Genomic DNA, 26,015 nt, shown 5'->3' with positions numbered 1-26,015 from the left:
ATGACTACTTACTTAAACCACATTAATGACATTAAATGAATGCCTGTTTCATCTGCATCCCACTAATTGGAAAATATGCTCATATACATTCATAGGGTTAACTGGGCCTGTACAAGATTAAATTACCTGTTCAACTGTCTTTACAGCAAAGCAACCTACATGCCAACCCTACCTTGCAGGGGAAGCTGCAGGGTTTTATTCTAAATTACTGTGAGCATTACTGATAGCTAAAACAGCATCCTTCTGGAAGATAGAACACTGAGCCTGGGTCACCTCAGAGCCCAACGAGATCAGTTTGCTAGGTAGAAAAGAGCTCGTCCCTAATGGACAGGAGATCAAATCCAAGCTGACAGCACAGGGCTTTGGTGATAGGATCCTCCTCACCTTTGGGAATGTGCTCTAGGAGGCAGATCACTCCTTATTTCACTGTGCTACATCTCTTCATATCAAACCCCTTACTCGGCTTATTTGTAGTCAAACCCTCAGATTCACTGCAGCTCCCTGGCTGTTGGCTGCACACACTTCAGTCAGGAAAATGACACTGAGAAATGAGGCCCCTTCTGTAAGGACATTGTTACGGGCCAATTTAAGTAGGAATAGAGAAACACAACTGAGCACAGTAAATCTTTGTCTCCTCTGGGCAAACTCATTTCAGGTTGTATTTAAAAAGAGGAAAAAGCTGCAATGTCTCTTCTCTTCCAGAAAGCCTGCTTCTCTGGAATGGAGATGTCAGTGCACATTTGTGATGTGTATGCACACATGTGTGCGTAGAGCTGATTAGCTTGTAGGGAGCCCTCTGCTCCTTAGCATCTCCAGTTCACGACACCAAGGCCAGCAGAGTAGAGAAGAGCTGCAGTGCAGAGAGGCTGACTTGGAGCAGCACGGCGGAATCTTTGTGAGTAAGATGGGAGAGACTCGCTCCGGGCTGGAGCCCACCGGGAGCGCCTCGTGCTGGGTTTCCTCCTGGTGCCATCTCCAGCACCACGAAATCTCGTTAAAAGGGGGGCAGCTGCTGACAGACAGGCTGACAACACTCAGCTTTGCCTGACAGGCTGACACTTCTCCTAATCAAATTTTGCTTGAGCTCTCTTTGATGATTCATTCCCAAACCAGCAGACTCACAGAAATAGACTGAATACAGAAACCCCCACACGATCATGTACAACAGAATGAGGGTTTGGGGATAAATTAGACAATACTGTCAACAGTGTGTGCATACTACACACCAGCTCAGTGACAAAACAGAGCTCATTAGCTCTTGCCAGCTGGGGGGCGGGGGGGACAATAACGTGCATATTTTCAAATGTCTAAATCTATAGTCTTGCGGGCGGTTTCTTTAATCAATTATTTAACCTCAGATCAATAGCTACATGCATGATTGCCAGCGAGAGGCTTGTTACCTGACTGACAGCGGAACACTCCCCAAACAAGACAAAAATTAAAGCAAACCAGTGCTCTACACAGTTATGAGGATAACCCAGGTATTTGATGGACATGGCAATGGGTCAACATGATGGGTGGTTGTCCAACACAGCCTGGCTCTGGTCGGCAAGAAGCAGGACCTTCTCCCCCACCCCAAACCCCGCAATGAACATGGTATTGAGCCAGTACAAGAAGAGGTTGTTCATATGCTGAATCTCAATCCAGGGACTAAACAACTTCCCACCCGCTCACCAACCAAACTAGTATCAAATAAGAGCAAGCTTGAGGAGTATTGCTACAGGTCCGTGCATGGCAAATTGTTCATTGACTTGACATGCACCAGGCAGGAGGCCAAGCACGGGAAAGAAGCTGCTATGCAATCCAGACCAAAAAACAAAACAGGGTAGAAGGGGAGGAAATGTACAGAAATGCAGGCACTGGACACAGGAACGAAACTGGGAGACATTCATGCAGAAGGGCTAAGAGAAGCCATTAGCATGCAAAAACCATTCTTGCTACCCACCCCAGTGAGAACAGGCAAGACAGTTCTTACAGCAACCCCTGGCTTACGTAAGTCCCCCCTCCCCAAATGCATGCCTAAAGAATGGTTAGAATTAGAGCAAGTCTCCACCAGAACTGTATTCCCTGACATGTCCTTCAGACATCAGCTCCCAGCTGTCTCCATTGTGGCCATAAAAGAACCTGTCAGGACCATGCTTGGGAAGAAAGAACACGGCTTGTGTATCTGCCGATAAGCGGTTTAGTTCATTCAGCAAAGTGCTATCGAGAAAACCTCTTGCCCTTTTTGAAAGCTGCTGTTTACTATTCTAGCGGCAGGGGAAGAGAAAAGGTTACTTGACGATGTATCTGTGATGGGTCCTTTCTACCCAAGCAACAGGATGAATGGTAATGAAAATATCCCTTCCCCCTCCAGTTCCTGCACAGTAACAAGTATGTTTAAAGGCAGGCTTCAGGCAAGTCCCTTTGCCAAAGGGCAGTTTCACAAAGATAGGACCCAGGGGCACCAAAGGAGCACTACTGATTCTACAAGAAGACTCAGCCAAATGCCACATATTCATCTCTTGAAAGTCAGCACAGGCACTGAGCTGGCAAACCCCTTTCTTCTCTCATGGCACCTGGATCATGAAGCAGCAGGGCACAAAGGAGGAGAAATGAATTTGATTCAGTTCTTCTCTTACATGCCATTTTGTTCAGCTTTTCATTTTCAATTAATGCTTGGCATAGCAGCCTTCTTCCTACCATGCAGTTGCCCTTCTTATATCCTAGGCCTAGACCCAACTGACTGCTCTCCAGCCACTCTAAGCTAAAATTTGCATAGCATAAACAACACAGACTTACTGTATTGTCCTAGGACCGGATGCTTCACCAGAGGTTGCGCACCCCCAAACCTGGTAACAGTTCTTGCATAAATAGGTTTAGATCCAGCAGAGGATTTCTGTGCACCAAAGGGGTGATATGGTTTTCATCCATTTTCCCTTCCAGTGACAGACCTCTGACTCCCCCCTCATGCTGTTTAAGGGGGCTTCCCCCAGGGCCACATTTTTTTTTGGGGGGGGGGACGTTTTGAGCTGCTGAAGGAGAGGGAGAAGTTGCATTCTGCAGATGTAAAACTATTCTTCCATGGGATCGAACCCATAGATTGTAAATTAACCACAAGTGGAAATAATAAGAGCTTCCTGGATTAAGGGTACGTGACTGGGCTGGAAGAAGTGAAACAGCATTTCCTAAGTCATCATGCAGCAGTGAAAAAACAAAGAACAGACCAGCAGAGACCAGCTCTTTGATTCCCTCAAGTGGAGAGGAGAGATGCAGTGCAATTCTGCTCGCACAAGCAGATCGTATGTTGGCTAGAGGGAGAAATGAGGGCTTCCCCCATGAATGGTGGTGGAATGGAAATTAGTAGTTGCAAGATTCAATAGTGTTGACCCCAGGCTTTGCCTCCTCTCCCTGGATTCTCTCAAGGTGGTTTAATTCTGATAGACTGCTTGTATGGTTGCAAATACACAGCAGAACTGCTGAAAATCAAACTGTAGTTCTCATTACGTAAAGGGGAGGAACGGGGCAGGGCAATCGATGGAGGCTCAAATGTGCACCTCACTGAGGGTGGGGGCAGTCTCCTTTCCTTCCTTTCCTCTGCCATTAAACCAGACATCTAGGTCTTAAAATGTCAATAACAGAAGGAAGGATGGGCTCAGAGTTGCTGCTGTCAATCCAGCCTGGATTATAATCTAGCAAGGATGCCTAGAAAGGTTATAAACGAGACAGATTCCACCCCAGCATCGGTGTATCGTTCTAGGATAATTGGCAGCTTCTTTGGCTGTTGAGTCCAGTGGGATGTGGAGAAAGGTTGTCAATCAGCATTAGAATGCTCTGGCAGAGCTGGTGAGAGTTGCTCACACAGCATCCACATGCGCTTCTGCCAGGCTCTGGTCGCTCTCTTCTCCCTGCCACAAGAGTCCATTAATAATTTAAGGCAGCTCTACTCTCACCAACTGCAGGCAATCTACAGAAAAACCTCTTTCAATTTTCAAAACAAATCGCAGAGGTCAGGTTGGCCCAGATGCTTCCCAAACATTCTCAATATTATTCACACTAATAAGGCTTTCCTTTCACAACACTTCTTTTCCTGAACAGAATTTGCCAGATTTGTGGTTTTTTGTTTTTTAAAACACATTCTTTTTGGATAAAACAGAAGTGAGCAACTTGGAGATGTTGCAAAAAAATACATAAAGAAAGCTATTGTACACGGCAACGGGTAATGATGTCTAAGGTTTATTTCATCGACCAGATTATCAAACATGAGATTCCCTGTCATTCATCCCAGAGCAGGGCTTGCAAAAGATGAAAAATCCAACGAGTTCCCCACTGAACTGAACATGCAGGCTGCTCAACAAGTTGGCACTTGAGGTGGAAAGTAGGTGACATGGCCTGTCCTAAGCCTTCTAACAGAAGTGGAGGTGGGAAGAGCTCAGCAGCAGAAACCAGCTCTACATTCCTGGAGATGGGGAGGGGGAGATACACACCGCACTGGGAGGGAGGCGGGGAGGTGTTAATAATTTAGCATGCATTAGCGTGCACCTTCCCTGCATCCACAGCAAATGAACATGAATCAATCACCCTGCTTCTCTCATATTGGAGCAGCTGCTTCTCAGGTTTCATCAAACAGTGAGGTAAATTCTCAGAGCCCTCCCCTCCACTTTTCTGCTTCCAGCTTGGGAAACTCCAGGAACTAGACAATTGCTCAGAGCTGGGTAGTTATAGAACTTATTACAAATGACTGCAGCAAAGCTAAGAGAAGAGAAGCCACTGGAAAAGATGGAGGAGTGCGAGTGGCAGATCCAAAGTGAAAGTGAAGGCCCCTAGCCAGCCACCATTCATCCAAAGGAAGGGATGCATTGGGACAACTAGTTTTCCAACCACTTTTTAAAGTCAATTACTGCACAGCAGGATCTATGTTGTGTTATTTAAAAGGACAGAAGCAATTAGTACAATTACCACTACACATCTTGGCTACACATCTGGTTCCAGAGATCCTGCTCTTTTCATGCCTTCAGTTCCCACACACTCATTTTGTCTCACCTCCTACAGGTATTCTCTGTCTGCCTTATGCATAGAGCTCCCAGTCTTTGTCATAAATCATTTCAAGATTCAGGGTGATCAGAGCTGAAAGATGCGAGACTTTACTTAGCTTGCAGCATTCTTGGTTGCTATAAAAAAACCCCATGATTTCCCACAACAGCACAAATACAAAGGCAAGATAATGATATCAAATTATATTTTACACAAATCTTGATTTTCATAAAAGAATTTCTGAATTATGAGTGCAATAAATTGCAAACGAGGGGCAAGAGGCCAAAATTAATTCTCCCCCACTTAGGGTTAACTGGCATATCTAGGGTTGCCAAGTCTGGGTTGGAAAATACCTGGAGACTTTGGGGGTGGAGTCAGGAGAGGGCATGGTTTGGGGAGGGGAGGGGCCTCAGCATAGTACAATGTCATGGAGTCCACCCTTCAAAGCAGCCATTTTCTCCAGGGGAGCTGATCTCTGTCGGCTGGGGATTAGTGGTAAAAGCGGGAGATCCCCAGGCCACACCTGGAGGCTTATTATAACAAACAAGACCACGGTGTAATGTAACCAGCAAAACAATAAATCACCGTGTATGAGTATACACTATAAGCAAATATTTATATATAATGCTTTTGAAATTAAATTGTCAGCAAAATTACAACTATAACAAATTAAATGCAATCTTATAGTGTATACTCACACACCTGGAGGCTGGCAACCCTAGGCGTATCAGTCTTCCCATACAGCCTCCATCAATTTTTCCATAAAAAGAATGAATGTGGCTGTACCACCTTCCTATCAACTGTATAACTTGGCCACCTCAGTCAGCTTCCACATTTTGGTTTTCAGGGAGGGTGGGGCTAAGGCACTGTGCTGTGGAATCAACTGCTTCTTTTGCCTTATATGCTCTTGTGTCCACTACTCTAGCTTCTTCTGATCATCTCACTTGCTTCTGGAAGGTAGAGACAGAAAACCATTATTGGCCAGATCTGACCAGCTCCCTCCCCTCTTTGTTATGATCCTTTTAAATAAAATCTCCTGATGGAGAGGTGGCTCCTGGGGCCTCACAATCTATTGACAGACCCACCAGCAGGAGGGGGAAAAATTGGAAGGAGGGAAAATGCATTTAGAGTCTAATCTTTCACTCAAACAATGCTGCAGTATTTATGTTCCCAATGCTTCCCTGAGTGCTGACATTTTATAGACAATTTCCAAAACAGGGCCTTGCCATTTTTGGATTACATTTCAGCTATAACTTTTAGGGCTAATTATTTGCGCTGACAACCCCATATAAAAGAAGATCTATCATTACAGCGGTGCAATGCCAAAGACATCATGGTTCGGCCCGGTGACATGCTAATAGCAAAGAGAGGGAGAGGCAGAATGTGCTGCTCTGAAATTTGCATTCATTCATTTCTGAAAATAACATAACATGGGAGGGGGGGAGAAAAGAGCTGCTGTATCAAGATAAAATAACTCTTCAATAAATAATCTGGTAGCAATTGCAGAGCAGCAATTAAATTCATGAGTGAACAGTACATAGTTGTAAGTAAAGCTGAAAAAAATTCCTAAAATGTAATTATCAATGCCAAACAAATTATAAACCTTGGAAAATCCCCCTGGAATATTTAATACCTAGTATCTTTCGATTAAAACCTTGTGATCTGGGGCATTTATAGTGAAGCAAAATTTGACAGACCCACTGTGGGCTGGGTCAAGGCCTGTTCCACATACATCATTTTACCTACAGGAGGTGGTGGTGGTTGGCTTACCTGTAGCTGATGTTCTTCGCATGGTCAGCTGTGCAGCCACACATATAGGTTGTGCACTGGTACAAAAGGCAACTATGGAAAGTTAATAGAACTTTAGCTAAAGAATTAGTGCTCAAATCTCCTCCCTGAAGTAGAGGTCTACCCCTCAGCACATATCCCAAAGAAGGGATAAGCATCTCACTGCTCAGTTCCTTCATGTCACCACTAGCAGCTCTCATCAGAGAGAAAGAATAAGAGATAGCAGCAGTGGGGAAAGATGATGAATTGTATGACTGCACAAATGGCAACTCAAAGAACATCAACTACAGGTAAACTCTTTTTCTTCTTCATGATCTTTGTGCAGTTCCACATACTGAGGCCTCTTTTGCTCTAGAGGTTGCGTACCATCAGTTCTAAATGTCATATTCAGAACTGGAGGATGACATGGGTACTTTCCTTGCAGACCGAGTCTGTCCACCAGCAAAGAGACAGCAGATGGTCAGTAACAGAAAATGGACATGTCAATGGCCCCACATCGGAGTGATAGCTAGAGAGGGTGTTTTTGAAGGATAGCAAATATAATGGCCAAGGTGGTGGCTGCTATAAGACTGTGCAGATGTTGAAAGTTGAGTGCTGTTTGATGTGATTGGATGATGAAAGTTTTAATGAGTGATAATGATGGAAGCCTGGTCCTGAAAAGAAAGGTTTATCTGGCATTGGTGTCAAGAACTACTCTAGACTTTTCTAGTTTGACACAAAGATAAAGAAAGCAGAGCAAGCCCAAGGTCATATGTATATCGCAACAGAGTTGTTGTGAATTGGAAACTGGAAGCCAGTTGTCTATGTAGAGAAATAAAGAGGTATTTTTGTTATCTCAGAAATGCTGATACCACTGCCAAGCATTTGGTGAATACCTACTCGGCCATGGCTTGTTCAAAAGCTGGGGGCAGTATTGGTAATGGTAGTTTCCTATGACAAAATGAAGACATTTTGTGAAGTGTGATTATGATGCGGAAGTAGGCATCCTTGCAGCCATACTCTTTTGTTGAGCAGGATACCGCATAGGATGATGATTCTGATATAATTATATTTATTCAATTTTCTAGGATCCTTAATTGGTCAGATGCTCCCATTTTTTCAGGATGATGTAGCAACAGAATCTGAAACACTGCTAAAAGTTTGTAACTGCATGGTACCTCTCCTAAGTAGAGATAAAATCTCTCTGAGGAGAGTTGCGGGGTGATAGAGGACATTTGGACATTTGGTTCAGAAGAGTGTTGAACTTCATGGTACATCTCATGCAAATAATGACAGGAACTTCACACTGGGATCTAAGTCACGGGACAGTACAGCAGAGCAAGGAGACAGCAACACAGATGCCACTGTCAGTAGCTGAAGTCATTGCAGCACAGAGGGGAAAGGCTCTATAGAAGCAGTGGTTGGATAAAACGGCGTCATTACTGAGATTATGGAGTCTGAAGAAGGTACTGATGCTGTAATATGAGGTATGTGAAGAGGAGGTGGTAAATGGCTTTGCTTGCTAGTATTGGTGACAAGTGGATCCGGACTTCAGGCTGAGGCATCGAGACTGAGCTTCCCAGTCATTGAGTTTGTACTGTCACCATTGTGACATGAATAAAAAGATGCATCATAGCATCTAAATGGATGGTATTTGTTAAGAGTCGAAGGATTAGTAGTGTTCATTCTCATCTTAACTGTGGAAAGATCCTCTAAAGTTCTTTGGTTGATAATGTGGGGGTGGGTCCTGTTACCAGTGTGGGGACTGACTATTGTGTGTGAGGATAATCGTACTGGTGATTTGCTACATTTCTCTGTGGGCTGACATGATGGGTGGGAGAGTGGAGTGGTGTCCTCTGTCTCCCATTCTCTCCACACAAGATGCATCACTTCCTTGAGAGGGGATTATTGGAAAAGCCTCATGGAATGTTCAGGCACTGCCAGTACTAAGTTCAATGTGGTTACCGACATGGTCCATGGTACCACTACCATGCGAGTTGATACAGTCAGATTTAGGATGGTAGAGACAGAAACTAATTCCACAATGTCAGGTGATGTTTCTAATTTAATAATCTTTGTTGTCCTATTTTTCTTGTCCACTCAGCTGCAGCAGCAGCACATTCACTTGAGTCCCCATGGAGCTTGCTCCTTTTAGTGTGTGGTCATTATGGAGACTTCCTTTCAGCCAAGTGTCATGTGGTCCTGGTTGCTGCAGTCTGGATTGGAAGTACGGAATCTATCTGTCAATTCCCAGCTCTAGCAGCAGGCAGAGGACAGTGGAGGATCAGTTGGCTCAGCACATGGAAGGGTTGGTTGGGCCATTTTTATGGGCAACAAGGATTGCTCCCCAAAGCAGGACCCTAAGTTTGAAAACACAATTGCTCAAAGATTGTGTAGTGAATTAGTGCAAAAGGAGCAGGAAATCTTATAGCCTTCTCTTAAACACATTGTTGTACACCAGTATCTTTCCTTGAGAACTGGAGCTACCTAAGTCTGCCATATCTATGGGGAGATGGAAGGGGGAATCAGCTAACTCTGGGGGAAGGAGAAAGAAAACAGACAACAGTAAGGATAAGAAGGAAGGAAACATTCCTACAGGCCAAAGCTGAGACAAAAGATAGAAGAAAATTTCTTAGGACAATTGTTGTAGGGCTATTTACTATACACCAGCCTAAAAAAACCAAGCCAGAAGGCACTCACCCCACCCGTGAGGCAGGCATAGGAGCAGATCTATTCCTTGACAAGGGATCTAAATGCCAATTCTTTGGCTAGAGCTCTAGAACTAACCAGAGTTCCCATATGTGGGAGTGCAAAGAAACCATGAAGACACAGAAGTATATATCGTGGAATTCTTCACGTATGAAAATGCTGTGTCATATTTTCAGGGCATGATTGCAGGGATGAAGTGGAGCAGGTCTGAGTCTTCCTATCAACCCTCCTTGAGTTCAATGATAGAACAAACTCTATACATGCTCTAATTACAAGATGGGATACTAATATAATTAATGATAAATAACATTGGAAACAGCCCTATGTTGCTGGTGATACATTCTTGAATGCTTCACTGGGAAAAGTTTTTAATTTCATTAAGTTATTTGACCTTGCACAGCAGTGCTCTCCAATCAAGGAAAATTATACAGTTCTAGGATCTTCTCACTATTTCTCAGCTTTTATCCCTGCCAAGATGTCAGGGAATGCTGCCCTCAACAAGCTCTACTTTAAGATAGATAATAAGAAACTCTCTTACCCTATTTTTGTCTAAAGGGAGCATATTCAGAGAAGGATAATCAGAACAAAAGCTCCTGCTCTGGGACAACTGCAGAAGCATCTCATTATACATGCTCTAATTACAATCATAATGAAGTTTTCTTCTGTATGGTTTTTAGGGGCTTGAGGGGAGGGGGTCTCAAATTAACAGCATACCCAAACAGTGGTTTCCTGTTCTTGGGTAGTTCCGTGTTGTTGCATTAAATGAAAACAGTGAGAAAAAGAAAAGTGCAGGTACTTTGGATCTACTACCCTTCCAATTGGTCCTCTGATTATACAGATGGGAGGCTGATGTGGGATGAAACTGTATACTCACAACAATAATGGCTTTTGGATAACTTTTCTCTTTGAAGACATATCAAGTTATAGGCTTTGTTTGTCTTCTACCAGTTTTTCATGCCCTCTACGGATTCTGATGTTCAGAGAACAACTTTTACCTAGTGCCTCGGTACAACACAGAATCATCTGTGCCATACTTTCTTTCCTGACGTATGGTTGATGCCACTGCTGAGTCATTACTTGGAGAAGTCAGTATCAGCTTTTAGGACTGCAAATTATACTCTTGTAAAGAAAATGGGCCAGCAAGAACTCCTCCAATTATTCCAATGACGTCCTGCATGTATCATAAGCCCTGCATCCCAAGGCAAGATGGTCAAGTGCAAACCTACTTGTTTCCTTCAGAAAAGAACTTCAAAAAGCAGCTGTGCTGTCTGCATCAGTTTCTCCTACACCTCCTACTCTACTCCCAGCAGCTCACATTGTGAGAGAGGAGGGATCATCTTGATCTAAGCATCACATGAGCACTATGAATCCCTGGACAGAGACAGAACCACATGGGAGTCTAAATGAAATTAACAGGATAAGGCAGAACCCCTCCTCTGCTGCCTACTCTTTAGGCGCATGCATCCATTCCCGCCTCAAACAAGGAAACCTGTGGGGTGGGCTGCATGCAGGTAAGAGTCTGTGCATTTGAAACACCAAACAACAAAGGCATGCAAGCAATGTGATCAATGCTGTCAGCAAGGTCATAGCAAAGAGGAAGCAGATTCCATCAGGCCTGCTGTGGCAGTGCCTGGCAGGGAGCCAGGGGCCATCAGACCCTCTCCTTGCAGGGCTGGCTCTCCATCCCTTACTGGAAAAGTCCCATCGGAGGTGGCATACTGTAGATGGATAAGAAGTGAAAACGACCAACCTTCTCGCTGAGCTGAGAGATGAAAGTTTGTTTTGTTTGATGACAGAGTGCGATGAAGATGAGAAGGGAATAAAAAAAGACAAGGAAAAACACAGAGAGTAAAAACAGGCCATGTGTCTGCACAGCACTGAAACAACAAGACAAGATGGCTGAGACTGGCCAGGACTACCCAACTGTGCAAGCACACATGGCATATACACCAGCGTGCCACTCCTGCCACAGAGCAGTGGGTTCAGCTTCTCTTCCTTATCCAGATGCACACGACCCCAGCTCCAAAACATAAGAGCAGGCATACCAAGGGCTGAAGAAATTTTTGTAGGCAGCCCCACTCTTGGCCAATTACAGGCAAAAGACGTGTGCACACTCAACACACATGTACATACCCACCACATCTCAAACATCACAGGCCTTCAAGCCAAGTTTCATTCTAACTCTAAAGTTGACTTCAGCCCCACCTTTCACACATACAGATCAACATGCACACCCCTCCCCCATCACTTCTGCACAGAGAAAGCAGTCCTGGTGAACAATGGAAATTCTTCTAGCAGGAAGAGCCTCTTGTTCCCTCTTTCCACATAGAGCTAAAGGCAGCAGAGAAACATTATCATAGTATGAATCGACCGCTGTGCCAGGCCCCCTGATGCACTAAACTGGGAAGGAAAAGTGGGCAAGATGTCAAAGCAGCAGTCACCCCAAAGGAGCAGGACAATCCGGAACATGCCCCCTTTCTGTTCCTGCAGGAGAGACAGTAGTTAGTTGTGCTGTGCTTCCCTGAGGGACATGGAAGATCTCATTTCCTTGGCGAGGCTGACCTTACTGCAGCTAGATATCTGTGGCGCATCATCTGCAACTGAAGCCTTGGTGAGAGAAATTGGAGGCTGCTCTGGTGGTTTAAGAACTGCTTATGAGTCAGATTTAAAGGGTGGAGAGGAAGAGGAGAAAAACTTGCCTATCAGCAGAAAACACCATGAATTAAAAAGCCACAATGGGACTATATATTGTGGATTGCACTGTCAGTAACTCATTTGTAAGGATTAAAGTAGATGGGATTTCAACTAGTTTTGCTGATGTTCAGCCACAAACTTGCTCCTTAAATGGATTGCACCAAGAAGTGCCATGGAATCTAAACAAAAATCCACAATATTTACTCTCAGAGCAGGGCACACTCTGTACAGGGCAGCGTTTCAATATTCTAATTACAAATAACCAGGGTGGGGAGGGCTGTGCTCACTTTTTCCATCAATACCATTACAGCAGCCCTTAAGGACAGTGGGAAGATAGTTTTGGTTCCTCTGGCTCTTCATCTCAACTTGGAAATAGATGAGGGAGCTTTGTCTTTTGACAGGAGGACTGTACCTCCTGTGCAGTTCTTTACCTATTTTCCTGTGTGGCATGGGGAGGAGCTACAAGTTCAGCCTCTGGATATGTAACCAAAGGGCTGAGAGTAAGAGCCCATTATTGATTTTAAAAGATTTATAGCCTGCTTCTCTCCCAAAGAGACTCACATCAACATTTAAATACAACATTCATAAAAAGCAATTAATCCAGACAAGAAAAAACAAGAAAAAGGACTGTTTCTAGTACTAATAAACCATTGTTATATGCCCTTCTAAATGGTTTAGAGTTGCACAGCCTGAAATATATGATTTATTTATTTTTATTTTAGAAAATTCATACCCCATCTTCTGGCCCTTATGAGGGCCACAAAGACAACTAACAAATTAAAAAACATACACAATAAAGTTGTATTTTGAAGACCATTACAATCACCAAAAACACATAATTAGAACAATTGAAACCAGAGTTAAAATACACATACAAAAACACAAGAACAGTTATTAAAACAGTGGTCAGGAAAGAGGGATCATTGAGGGGATGCCAAACGAAACAAAGAAGTCTTCTCCTACTAATGGAAGATGGCAACAGAAGGGGGCAGGCGAGTCTCCTTGGGGAGAGGGCTCCAGAGTTTTGGTGCTGCAGCTGAGAAGGCCCGCCCCTGGTTTGCCACCACCCAACTAATCTCGGAAGGCAGGGGCACCCAAAGCAGGGCCTCCAAAGAGGATCGCAGTGGTTGGGTGCGTACATAAGGGAGCAGGCAAGTTGGTCCTTCCAGGTATATTGGTTCTAAACCCTATAGGGCTTTAAAGATTAACGCCAGCACCTTGAATTGTGCCAGGAAACAGGTTCGCAACCAGTGTAGATGGGCCAAGACTGGAGGGATATGGTCCCTATGACCCAACATCCTGGCTACAGCATTCTGCACCAACTGATGTTTTTGAACACTTTTCAAGGGCAGCCCCATACAGAGTGCATTGCAGTAATCTAAACCAGGGCATGCACCACAAGGGCTAGATCTTTTCTGCCCAGGAAAGGCCACAGTTGGCTAACTAGCTGAAGCTGGTAAAAGGTACTCCTGGCTGCAGCTTCTACCTGCTTATTCAGCAATAGGCCTGGGCCCCCAAGCACACGAGGCTACAAATCTGTTCTTTAAAGTGGAGTACAACTGCCTCTTGGACCCAGTCAGCCAGCTCCCCTGCCCCAGCAGATTTAAGCAACCAGGAGGAGCAATGGTCATACAAGCAGATGTTAGGCCTCAAACTTCCAAGGATCCTGTTCACATCCTCAGACTAAGTAAACTGAAAAGTATTTTAAACAGCTGGACATCAGCACCCTGGTACCATCTGATCCTGTCACTGTTAATGTGGAGTCCAAGTTGGAATGCATGTGAGGGATTTTATCTGCAAAGTGTTGAGCAAAACAGTTACAGCAGGCCATTGAGCAGTCCACCTGCTCCTCCTGCAGGCCAGATCGTGCTGGCTAGAACTGGCTCACACAACCATGCCAGTAAGATAATATATGAAGCAGGTCTAAGAGGGTTAGTAGCTGATGGAGAAGAACAACAATACATATTCTGTAAAGCCTGGCCACTGCTTTCTCTTTTAACATGTGTGGTACACTGGCAGAGCAGCGGCTAGTTTCAGGTCATAGACTAGGCAAGCTACAATGGTTTGTCCATATGTGTTTGTACTTTAGATTACAGGAAACAAAGTGCAGTTATAAAACACACACTAATACAAACAGATCACTTTCTTGCCTGTCAGTCAAGGATGAGCTTGGGGCCTGTAATTTGTCACTAATTGTTGGATTATCTCTTAATCTCTTTTTATACTAATGGATTATCGGAAATAAACATTTGTCGCTGACTCTGCTCAGGAAACAGGAGACCTCAAATGGGAGTAGCTGTGCCTTCTTTCATCTAGTGTTGAAATTGTTCCTGCTTTACTGGAAAATATGCCAACATCTACTGAATTGGAAAGCTCAATTTCCCCCCAGAGCCCTACTCTTTATCTCTGGCACTGCAGGAAGCAAGCCTTTCTGTTTTCAGAAAAATAGGACTTTAAGCATGAAAGTAAGAAGAACACTAACTTATGTATGTCATGGGAAGCGTAATTTAAAAATGCAAAAAATATCCAGACCTCACATCCCGAAGCCCTGCTACATTCTGAGTAGCAAGGCCAGGCATTGGGTGTGCCATGTTTCATGGACTCTGCATGATGACAGCTGTTAGGTCTACCTCTCCTGATTATGGTTAAAAGATTCACAGGGGCAAAGATGACTCCAAAGGAGCAATCACAAGGCATACCTGTTCTCAGTATTTGACTGCGAAACAGAGAATAATTAATATAAACCCACAACAGAGAAAAATCCTGTTAATTCTGACAATTCTGAACTTTTTTTTAAAAAAATGACATCAATATTAATCAGTAATGAGAGCCATCCGTAATACAGTTAAGCTTTGAAAACTTAAGTCAAATTACAGTGTGTTTACCCTCTTCCCAAGTGTCTACATCCTGTTTTCAGGAAGGGGCTCCAAAATTGTGGTACCGTGAGATAAAAGCCTCATCCAGAGCCTTCACTGATTTTAATGTGTACATCAACTGACTACAGAGCACAATATTTTGGCTTCTCTCCAAATCTTAAGCAAGGGACACACAAGGGAAAAATCAGATCCCTGATGTACTGAATATACCCTCTTCCATCCGTCTAAATCTGGCTTCATTCCAAAGGATAGTCTTAACTTATGCAACAGCAAAGGCGGATTTCTAATTAACATCAGAGATATGGCTGACATGCAGGGCTCTTCCACAGTAGTTTAATCTTAACAGGAGATTTACATGGTGGCATTCTTTGTGACCTCATCTGAAATGTATTGAATAAGGCCCCCCTTTCATGTGCACAAAGTGACATGTGGGAGTTACTTTTTGCTGCTGTTATTTTATACTATTTAAGAAGTGTGAGTGCTGGCCGCGCCGCCGTTTCTCCCCGGCGCGATCAAACGCCGGGGAGAAAACACGGCCCTAACCGGGGGCCGGCTGAACTGCGCATGCCTGAGCATGCGCAGTTCGTCTCCGGCCCGGGGTTGTGCCGGCGCGTCCTTGCGCCGGCGATCAAACGGCCGGGAAGAGGCGCCGCATCCACTTGAACCACCAAGATAGGTGGTTCAGTTTGAGGCGCGGTTTCAAAGAATAGAGACAGTTCGGGGACGGTATCACGGCGCTTCCCAGATGTTGTGGTGTGATCGCGCCGGTTTGAACCGCCCCCGAACTGTCCCGCTCCCGGACCAAATAGGTGAGTGTGAACGGGACCTTTATGATGTTGGCAGGGATCTTTTCTACCCCACCAGTACCCTCTTCCATGGTAGGGTGTCAATTGATAGTATTTTAATTCACATAATGTCCCCCAGTTACATGAGATTGCACCACAGAAAAATGGATCCTGTGGTGGTATGTGTATGTGAAGAGGACCATATATAGAAGCTCTCCAAAAGTGATGACTCTACTGTAAACAACATGAAGTATTACAGCGAGTACATATTCAACAATTATCATCATATATGAATCAATATAAAGCTTGGCTAGCTGCAGATACAAATGTGGACCATAAGCCAGCGTCAGCCCAAGGCAGGGGTCAGAATACAACCTTTTCTAAGACATTAAAAAATGTCATACTGATCCCACAATGATACCCTATTTTCTTTTCATTTTTTAAAAATGCAATCACAGCTAGAGTTGCCAGGCCAGCTCTGAGTTGGTAAACTTCTGAAGATTTTGAGGGTAGCGCTTGGGGATGGTGGGGTTTGCGGAGGGGAGGAACTGCAGTGGAGTATGATGCCAATGAGTCTACCTTCCACAGCAGCCATTTGCTCCAGGGGAACTGATGTCTGCTGCCTGAAGATCAGTTGTGATTCTGGGAGATATCCAGCCATCACTTGGAAAATGGCAACCCTAAATCACACATATCCTACATTGGTAAATTTCAGAGAACAGATATATGTTCTGTGTAGACACCCTTCTTTGTTTCCTGTAAATCTCTATGTTAAATTAGTATAATGCAAAAGAAAAGTTTATATCATTTACCACAGCCATCCAGCCCCTTCAGCATTCTAGTTTCTAAGCTCAAGTATCACAATGTTTTGGCTTTTTCTTAACATCATTTCATGTCTCTGACCTTTTCTTATGTTCTTCGCCTGTTGTACCTTTCCCATTTTTTGTTCACTAAAAATTACAAGAATCAATTGTACAGAGAAGGAAAAACAGAACCCCTATTTATGCTGTTTCTAGGGATATTCAACAGCATGTAATAAAAGGAGGTGCAATCAAGTTATTTAATTCCTCTGCCACCTGATATCAAGAAAAGGTGGCTGAAAAAATGAATACAGATAAATGTGTTGAAAAAGACAAGCCCAAACTACTACAGCAACAATTAAGGACAGTCATGGACAGGACGACTGACACGTGCTCTTGACATAAGCAGCTTTACGCAGCAGTAGATCACACAATATATGATTTTAAACATGAGCTTGATTAGAAATTTTACAAGTTATGTAAGCAGAAAGTACAGGTAACAATAGCAGTTAAAACATAGCAAAACAATAACCAATATAAAATGAACAAGGATAGAAATGGTACTGAGGTAATCAATTCAGGTTTATGTACTCCTGACAATGCAACGTTTGAGCCACCAGACTCAAACTTTGTTCTGTTGCTTCAGACCAACACGGCTACCCACCTGAATCTATCATAACAATGCTATTCAACAGTTCTCAAGTAGGAAACAGGTTGTTACTATGTCCCAAGAACAGGACTACAAATTTAGTGTGCAAGGGCCTGCCAAATAAACTATATGCTTTTATACTGTAGAGATTTTACATGGGAGATAAGAAACGAGTTGACAATTGCAGCGTTATGATAGAAGGATCTCAGTGTTATCACCCACTATTTCCTACAGACGTGCTGTTGGGCAGAAGCCTGGTACTGACTGAGACTGACCTGTAATCCAGTCCTGTGCTTATGGTGTTTCTAAATGTTCCTTTCTTAGCTCATCAGGCATAACTTTAATAACATGTCCCTTCAGGACAGATGCTGAAATTTGTTCAGTGCTGCTCCTTGGAGATCAGCCATCTCAGAAGAGGCACCTGTCCCTGTGCACACTCCCTTTGGGGAAGGCATGTTTCCACAGAATGATTTACCACTTGTCACTTTCTAAGCAGTTTCAACTATCACCTCTGGAGGATCACCCTCAAGTTTTTATTAATGATGGTATCTTAACAACTTTACGCAAGCAATCTTTCAGGTGGCTTGGATTCTTGCTGCTGCAGACATTATGAATTGTTCCTCTGACATGAAAGGCAGAAGAGCAGTATGTGCAGTGGTCAAAGAGTTTCTCATACTCATCAATTGTGGGTATGGTCTCACAAACCCATCTGTCCAGTTTGGGTGCCCCCTTTCTCAAATACAGCTTTCACTACTGACTGGTGCAAACCAAAGCAACCCTCAGACCACTGTCTGAATTGGATTTTCTGGGGTAAATCTGCTTTGTAAAATTTCTGCCCACAAAACTTTTAAATGGGCAAAATGCATTTATAATACTGCTATTTGTGTTAGCTTTAGAACCACTTCAAATATACATAATTCTTTGGTAGCGGCCACAGGATCTTTTCCTGTGTGTATAACCCTTGCAGGATGCATTAACCTCACACTGACTCCACTTAGCACAGGCTATTCCGGTTGTTAGTCATTAAATGTGTAGTTGGCACTAATGTCTTTACCTACAAAGCCGTTTACACTGTGAGAAAATGGGTGCTTTGACATTATGGCAGTACAGCTTTTTTTCTACTGCTTTACTACAGCTGCCTGATCCTTACACAATGGAAACAAAAGATACTAGCCTAAGGACAGAAGGCCAAACTAGATGAGACAGAAAGATCCATGATTAGATCTCTGAAGCATTTATGAGTGATAAACAGCAGCTTCTGGGGAGTGGGGGAAGGTATGGCAAGTTTCAGGCCCCTGCCGATACTGTTTTCTTTAAATGGTTCCCTGGAGCAGCTATTTTCCTTGTTGAAGGAAAACATGCATGGTTGCCTGTATGTTACTGCATTTCCCCCCCAGTGGGGCAAACATCAGTTTTAAGGAGAGGCTAATCTCCTGCTGGCCAACTGAATGACAGTCCCAGCTGCTGTTTACTAATAAAGATGGCTGATGAGATCCAATCATGGATCACTCAGCCTCTCTTCCAGCATGGACACTGCCCTGGAATCAAATTAAATGTTTATCATTCATTCTTTTGCAATATCCAGTCCCCAAAGTGGCTTACATAGTCATTTAAAAAGATAAAACCATATAAAATAGCTATTTTAAATGACTGGGGGAGGCGTAAGAAAGGTCTTTCAGGAACCTTTACTATGATGTCAAAGCCACCAGTCAAACACAACCACCTTCCCCACACTGAAGGATATGACACTGTATTTTTAAGCAATGTTGGCTGCGCCCGCTGGCAAAAACACGGGGGGGGGGGGGGGGAGGCGTGGATGTTCTCCCGAGAGCAAAATAAAGTGCGGTAGCCCGATCACACAGTCCCCCAAGTCTCCGTGCTTCAGCTGTTAGCTGGAAATCAAACGGCGATGCTGCAGCATGGCAAAGAAGCGGAGCGGCGCGATCACACAAGCGTTTCATGTTTGTACTCATGTGCAGTTCCGTGGAGCAGCACTGTTTTCAGTTTCGTGTTTGTGCGCAAGCGCTTACGAAAAACATCCAGTTTGTGACGGGACGTGGATGGGCGCCGGATGCCAGGGGATACTAGCGCTCCCACAATCACACGCCCACCTGTGCCGCGTGTTTTCTGGATACTAGTGCACTTTCCTTGGTACTTTTTAACTCCGCATCTTCGGTGGGATGCCATGGGTTGGCCATGAGTGAGCTATGCTTCCCAGATGTTGCGGTGTGATCGCACCCCGAAAATCCACCCAACATTCGTGCCTTTCGGGCGGCAAATTCTCTGTGTCGCCGGGGCCGTTCTTTGCCAGCAACCCCAATGGTTAAACACTGGTAATAAGCAATTCCCCTGAAATGGCACTGCTACCAAGGCCGGTAGCAACAGCTGACTCCTGACCAGCATTTGATTTCTTCTTGCTTTGCAGCAGTACAGGTTGTGTGGTTCAGCTAGCAATGTTTTTAAAGCACTAAAGAAATACAATTCAACAATGTTGTTATACAGTGGGCTGCAGATCACCAAAGATCAGACTGTGTTGGAGGCAAACTGATTGAAGCCACAAAACACATAAATCAACCCAACGAATTATAAGGGTTTGGGGGCACAAAAGCTTTTTGGTGGGATACTGCATATGTTCGTCCTGGCCATTTGAGAGTTATAAATGATGCAGGCTTGACATACCACCATTCCCCTGATAGCCTCCAGAGGAGGCATGAGGAGCTGTAGGCTGTATATGGCTGCTACAGTATACTCATGGGAAGAAGTGATGCTGTTATGAGGAATACCTCCACTCCATTACCTTCTTTTCCCTGTGACTGTTTTTTGCCTTGTGCACTGAAATATGAACCAGGAACGTGCAAGGCTGTCATGAGAACTCCTGTAGTGTAAACGTTTGGGCAGTGAGTTGGGAAGTCTTCAGTTCACATAGTTCAGCCATGAACACATTGTACAGTCTCAGCTTGAGATCTTCATCTGTAGCTCCACTGGTCTGTCTTACAAGGTGTAAGGATTACGTATGTAAGGTGTGTGAAATATTAAACGTACTAAGGAAAGATACTATATTAACTGTTACTACCTACCCATAGAATCACCTGAGCCCTACCCAGGCTAGCCCAGACTAGCCCAATCTCATCAGATCTTGGAAGCTTAGCAAGGTCGGCCCTGGATAGTATTTAGGTGGGAGACCACCAAGGATGTCCAGGGTTGCTACACAGAGGCAGGCAATGTCTTGAAAACCCTACGTGGTCGCCATAAGTCAGCTGCAACTTGACAGCACCTTCCACCACCAGAATCATCCGGTTTCAGAGATATCAGATACACAATTTCCCCAGGTTTGCTGATTACTGTATTTACCTAAAATGAAGTTTAGCCCCCCCCCAATTTGCCTTCAAGAAAAAGAGAGGGCTGTTTTATATTCACATACAAACTACAAGTATATACTTTAAAACCCCCTGCACATAACATTTTTGGGAAAGCCATCTAATATTCAGGGTTATTTTCATTTTTGGGTAAATATGATAGTATAATCAAAACTGTGGCCATTTGCTTCTTCCCAGAAGCATCTGTTCCCACAAGCAAGTGGCCAGTCCAGGCTCTCCTCTACCTCACTAGAGCAGGAACTACTTTCTAAGATCCCAGGATGCATCAGTTTTGTGTGAGTAGGGAGCAGCCATTGAAATACAGCTGCTTCGGCAATAAGGAGTGGAGAGGGCAGAGTGGGAGAAACACCCCTGCACCACCTAGGCTATGTTTTTCTCCCTGTTCTTCCTGTCTTCAATGAACTGTATTTTGAATAAATGTATTTAGGAAGGGATCACAGATACTTACAGCCTGAGTGTAGTCAGGAGCTCCGAGCAAAGAGGGTTTTTGGGGGGGAACATCTTACCAGCTACATAAAAGCTAGTGGAATGTCTATCTTCTTCCTGTCTGCAAGTACTTACAGACAGAGGTGTGAGCCAAAGGGCTCTTGGGCTCAGACTCAAAGTCTACAAACATTGCATTCCATGGGATCCAGACATTGCTCAGGAAGTGGCTTTGTGATGTTGTTTTCTTTAAACAGTATATATTTTTAAAATTTATATCTAGATGTTTTTGTAAGCTGCTTTGGGGTTTTATTGAGGAGAAAAGTAGACAAATAAATTGCCTAATAAATAAATAAATAAATTAAAATATGATAAGATTAAGGGGCAATATGTAACACTGCAGCTGTACCAAATCACTGATGACCCCGTCTCCTGTATAAAGTGAACTCTCAAGAGGGAGCACTTCCAACCAGGGTAGGGAAGGGAATGTTTAACCCTTCTTCTGCCATTCAGTTCTTACTCTGAAATTGGAATTCCTGACTTGTGTATACTAGGCAAACACTGGGCTAGAACACTAATATGGGTAAAGATAGCTGTCACAGGGCGGAGTTTCAGGTAGTAAGCAATTGTTAGGAGAAGGATTAAGTATTCTTGAAGTATTTTACCCCCCTCTCATGCAAAGTTTTACAAAGGAGAAGCTCTTAGAGCTTTCTTACATGTGCCTGCAACTTTGTGTGTGTTTTTATGGAACTTTTCTAAAGGGCTGTTAATTATTAATTAAGAGTAATCAAGTCACAAACAGCTCATGGCAACCCCTCATGTGGTTTGCAAGGCAAGAGATGAGCAGAGGTGGTTTGACATTGCTTTTCACTGCATGGCAACCTGAGTCTTTTTTAGTGGTTTCCCATCCCAGCACTAACCTTGGCCAACCCTGCTTAGCTTCTGAGGTCATAAAAACATAAGAGCAGCCCTGCTGGATCAAACCAGTGGTCCATCTAGTCCAGCATCCTGCCTCACATAGTGGCCAGCCAGTTCTTCTGGATGGCCAATAACAAGGCACAGAGGCCAAAGCTTTCCCCTGATGTTGCCTCCTGGCACTGGGATTCAGAGGTTTAGTGCCTCTGGACATGGAAGTTCCCCTCAGTCACCGTGGCTGGTAGCCATTGATAGACTTATCCTCCATGAATCTAACTAATCCTCTTTTAAAGCTGTTTATTCCTGTGGCCTTCACTACATCCTCTGGCAGCGAATTCCACATTTTAATAACTCTCTGTGTAAAATAGTAAGTTTTGACAAGCTCAGGCTACTCTGGGCTATTCAGGCTGCTAAAGGGCCAACGAGGTAGACTAAATAAATCATTTCCCTAAACCTGATTGCTTTTCTGCCAAATTATGTTTCTAAGATTTTTTGGTTTTTAGGTTATTGGTACTGTCAATTTTATAGCTGCTTTTACGTTTTTTTATTTAAATGTGGATATAGTTTAATTGCCACTGTCTAACTGGCTTGCCTTCTTATTATTACTTTGTTGTTTTTGTAGTTTAATTGGTATTTTTATTTTACATTACTGTTTTACCTTCTGTTTTGTAAGCTACTGTGTCTGCTTGTTAAGAAAAAAGGCAGGATATGAATCTTACAAATAAAATAATCAACAATTAAGTGCTATTCAGTTATTATGTAGCTTACATGGCTACACAAATATAACTCATGGGCAATAATCAAGCACATGCATTATTTTGCTTTCTCAGATCTGAGAGGCAAGGAAACTAGCCTCATCCAATTGACAAAGACATAAATGATGGTTTTAGGACCAGATGAATTGTGAAAAGTCTTTCCCTGTGCTGGTTATGCTACCTATTTTGTTTTGTAAAACAAAGCCACCTGCATAAATATTGTCTGGGAAACCGTACATATGGCAAACCTCCACAGGGAACAATTTATGTAGTAACCTGCCTTTTATATACTGTGGGGCTTTATCTCAATCCTGCAGCTTGGAGTCCAACCTTGTAAAGATTATGTGCAATAAAAAGGAGGCTTGTTCCAAAATTTATGCCTGAGAAATACGATGGTTAATAGAAAATGAGCCATACACATGAAGTTAGAAACATCTCTCTACTGGAAGCCTGGCTCATGTCACCTTATCTCGAAAGCCAGCCAACCAGCCAGCTACCTGAACAACCTGCTCTTCGCATCAAGCCTGGGGTCATAGTTTATTGCACTTCTTAGACTCCAAGGGGAATCTCTTGCTAAATAAAGAAAGATTCAGCAATCAGGCAGGTTTAAAGGTGAGGTTTCTTCGCCTTGGCAAGCTGTGCATTCAGGTGAAACATTACCCTTCCCAATCCTGTTTGCAAAGGCTAGATATTGCTATTGCATGCAACCATGGTCAAGAATATATAATCATTTACACAACAATGTAAGCATGTGATAAATTCAAATAAACACCCTGTCTCTATTTCTGGGTGCAAAGGGACAACAACCTAAGCACTAGTTTTACTAGCAATGGCTTGAACAATGGTTTACAAGAATTCAGAGAGTATAAGGTCAATTCTAATCACATTAGGAGTGAGAAATGGGTGATTCTGCTGCACAGATAAAGAGTGATCTTCTGTTCTGAACTTCAGCTGTTGAAAGACTTGGTATGTTGAAATTATTCTGCAAAATGAAAAAGCACCTGCAGAAAACGAGCACTGAACACAATGAGAACAACGGAGACACCTAGAAGCAATCAGACAGCAGGTCATCTTGGCCTCTCCAGAGAATAATCGCTCCTCAGCTCGGTTAAGACTGCTCTTTTTCAGAAATGGTATGTGCATGTAAGTGTGTACTAGGAAAGGGGTGTGGGGAAGAAGGAAGGAGAGAAAGAGAAAGCAATGCAGATGAAAATGTTATTTTCAAACCATCAGTTAGTAGGATCCAGGCTCTAAGTTAAAATAAAAAATGAGTTTAAACTGTCAATGAGCCAAAGGTATCACATTTCACTCTTGTTCTCCTCCCCATTCTTATACAAGTCCCAAGCTGCCTCCTAGTGCTGTCTATCACTTACTGTCCTGGCTTACTTACAAAAGGGAACACACACCATTTCCTTGACATACTAAAGAGAAAATTTCATCATTTCTTAATGAAGTAACATGACTCTCTGCCCTTCAAACACAAAATTCAATATCAGATTTAATGTAAGAAAAAAGGCCCCTCCTATTCTGAGCCCTGGGAATAACAGATAAGAAAACAGACTGGCAAAGTGGCTTTGTGCAACAAACTGCAGCTGAGTCTCAGCAGGAGTGGAAGTGATTGTAATAGCTGCAGTAATTATCCCTGTTGCTTAGGAGAAGCTGACCAAGACGACTTGAGAGAGCTAGCATGCTATTCCAAAACCAACCTTGATGTACCTGCTCACCTGCAAGAAGAACAGGTGACGTCTAGGATAAGAGCTCCACTAATTTCCTACAGCCTCACACAAAGCTCAACTAACAGATAAATTAAACTTCCAAACAAACAGTAATGACTTCCTCCCTTTCATTACACCGCTCCCACGACAGATTCTGGAACGGATTACTTCTGCTTTATCATAGAAGCACTGATGAGAGGGGCAAGGATGCATTTCCAAAGTTTGCTCTTTTGAATACACAGATTAAGTGGACATTTAAGTTACACCACTCATAGGCGTCATTAAGGTACCCTCTACCTATACTATCCCATGAATCATGTGACTGAGAATGCTTATGAAATAAAAAAGAAGAAGCCTGCCTTACCTCTCACATAAAGGTTGGCTGGAGCAGAATAACGGGTCCCCGCACTGTTTGTGGCGACACATTCGTATTTGCCCTGGTCCGACTCCTCGCTGTTCTCAATCTGCAGGGCCCCTATATGTAAACAAGACACAGACAACATGGCTTATGGCAAAATCCTTACAAATACATACAATTGGGCTATGTCCCCTTATTCCGACAGGACCACAAGGATGGGGGAGGGGGTGTCTCTAGTAAGCATGTGGCATGACATTTCTCCTGGAGCCACTAAAACACTTACAACAGCAACAAGGCATCCATGCATGTGTGAAAAGGCATTTGTTGCGTCCAGTCTCTACTGCTGCATAGGCAAAAAGGTTACTGACACCATTCTACTTTATTTTTTAATGTAAACATCCATGCTTTCAGAAAAAAATTTCTACCAAGCAAAGAACCTTTCAAAAGAATTTGGAGTTCTCTGGTTGAAATAGCAGAGAAAAACTTAAGTCTATTTCAATCATATGCCTTTTAAAAATAGTGCTCAAAGATAGTGCTCAAACAGGCAACTCTCACTTCTGCACACTGTTCTCAAATTCCTTTTATTACTAAATTCCATTCTAAAAATTATACCAGTTCCAGCCCCAAACAAAAGTATGAATAACAAAATTCTAGAAACCAAAAAGGACCATACAACTTCATCCTGAGAGGTTCCTTTGCTTCTCTGAAGAGTGGTCCTCTCACCCATGCTAGTGAAACTATTTCCTTATACATCTAAAGGGAGCTGCACACCAATACAGTAAAAACTGGATTTAAATCTATCCAAGCAACTATATTTTGGCCTGAACCCAATTCTGCCACTAGAGACGACTATGGCTAGAATGGCATTGACTAGATTTCTTGCTCATTATCCTGACCAACCTCAATGAGACCTAACCATTTTCAACTGAATTCCATTCATATGGGCTGCAACCAGCTGCACAAAAAGTACGTATGACAATGATAAAGACAAAAAATTAATACGACTAAGAGTAAAAGCAGCGAAGAAACTATTCATGGTGCTTCCAAGAGCTGAGATTCCAGAGGTGACAGAAAAGGGCCACAACTCCACACAACCCATATACACACACCTGAACCAAGAGACAAAGCATTAACCTATCTGCTTGTCAGAGTCTGAACTCATTTCCATTTGACAGAAAA

At 43.4% G+C, this 26,015-nt stretch overlaps 1 protein-coding gene across 1 annotated transcript in view; it reads right to left on the bottom strand.

Annotated features, from left to right (window-relative positions):
* PTPRF (protein tyrosine phosphatase, receptor type F) overlaps positions 1 to 26,015 on the bottom strand; it is a 670,152-nt gene that overhangs the window by 118,665 nt on the left and 525,472 nt on the right. The window contains exon 6 of the mRNA XM_015410174.1: positions 24,843 to 24,953. Coding sequence (XP_015265660.1) covers positions 24,843 to 24,953 — 111 coding nt within the window. The remainder of the gene's footprint in view (positions 1 to 24,842; positions 24,954 to 26,015) is intronic.

The sequence above is a fragment of the Gekko japonicus genome, unplaced genomic scaffold, assembly GCF_001447785.1.
Source record: "Gekko japonicus isolate JY-2015 unplaced genomic scaffold, Gekko_japonicus_V1.1 scaffold771, whole genome shotgun sequence".
Lineage (NCBI taxonomy): Eukaryota > Metazoa > Chordata > Lepidosauria > Squamata > Gekkonidae > Gekko > Gekko japonicus.
The sequence above is the reverse complement of the archived record's forward strand: the minus strand, read 5'-3'. Positions and strand labels throughout refer to the sequence as shown.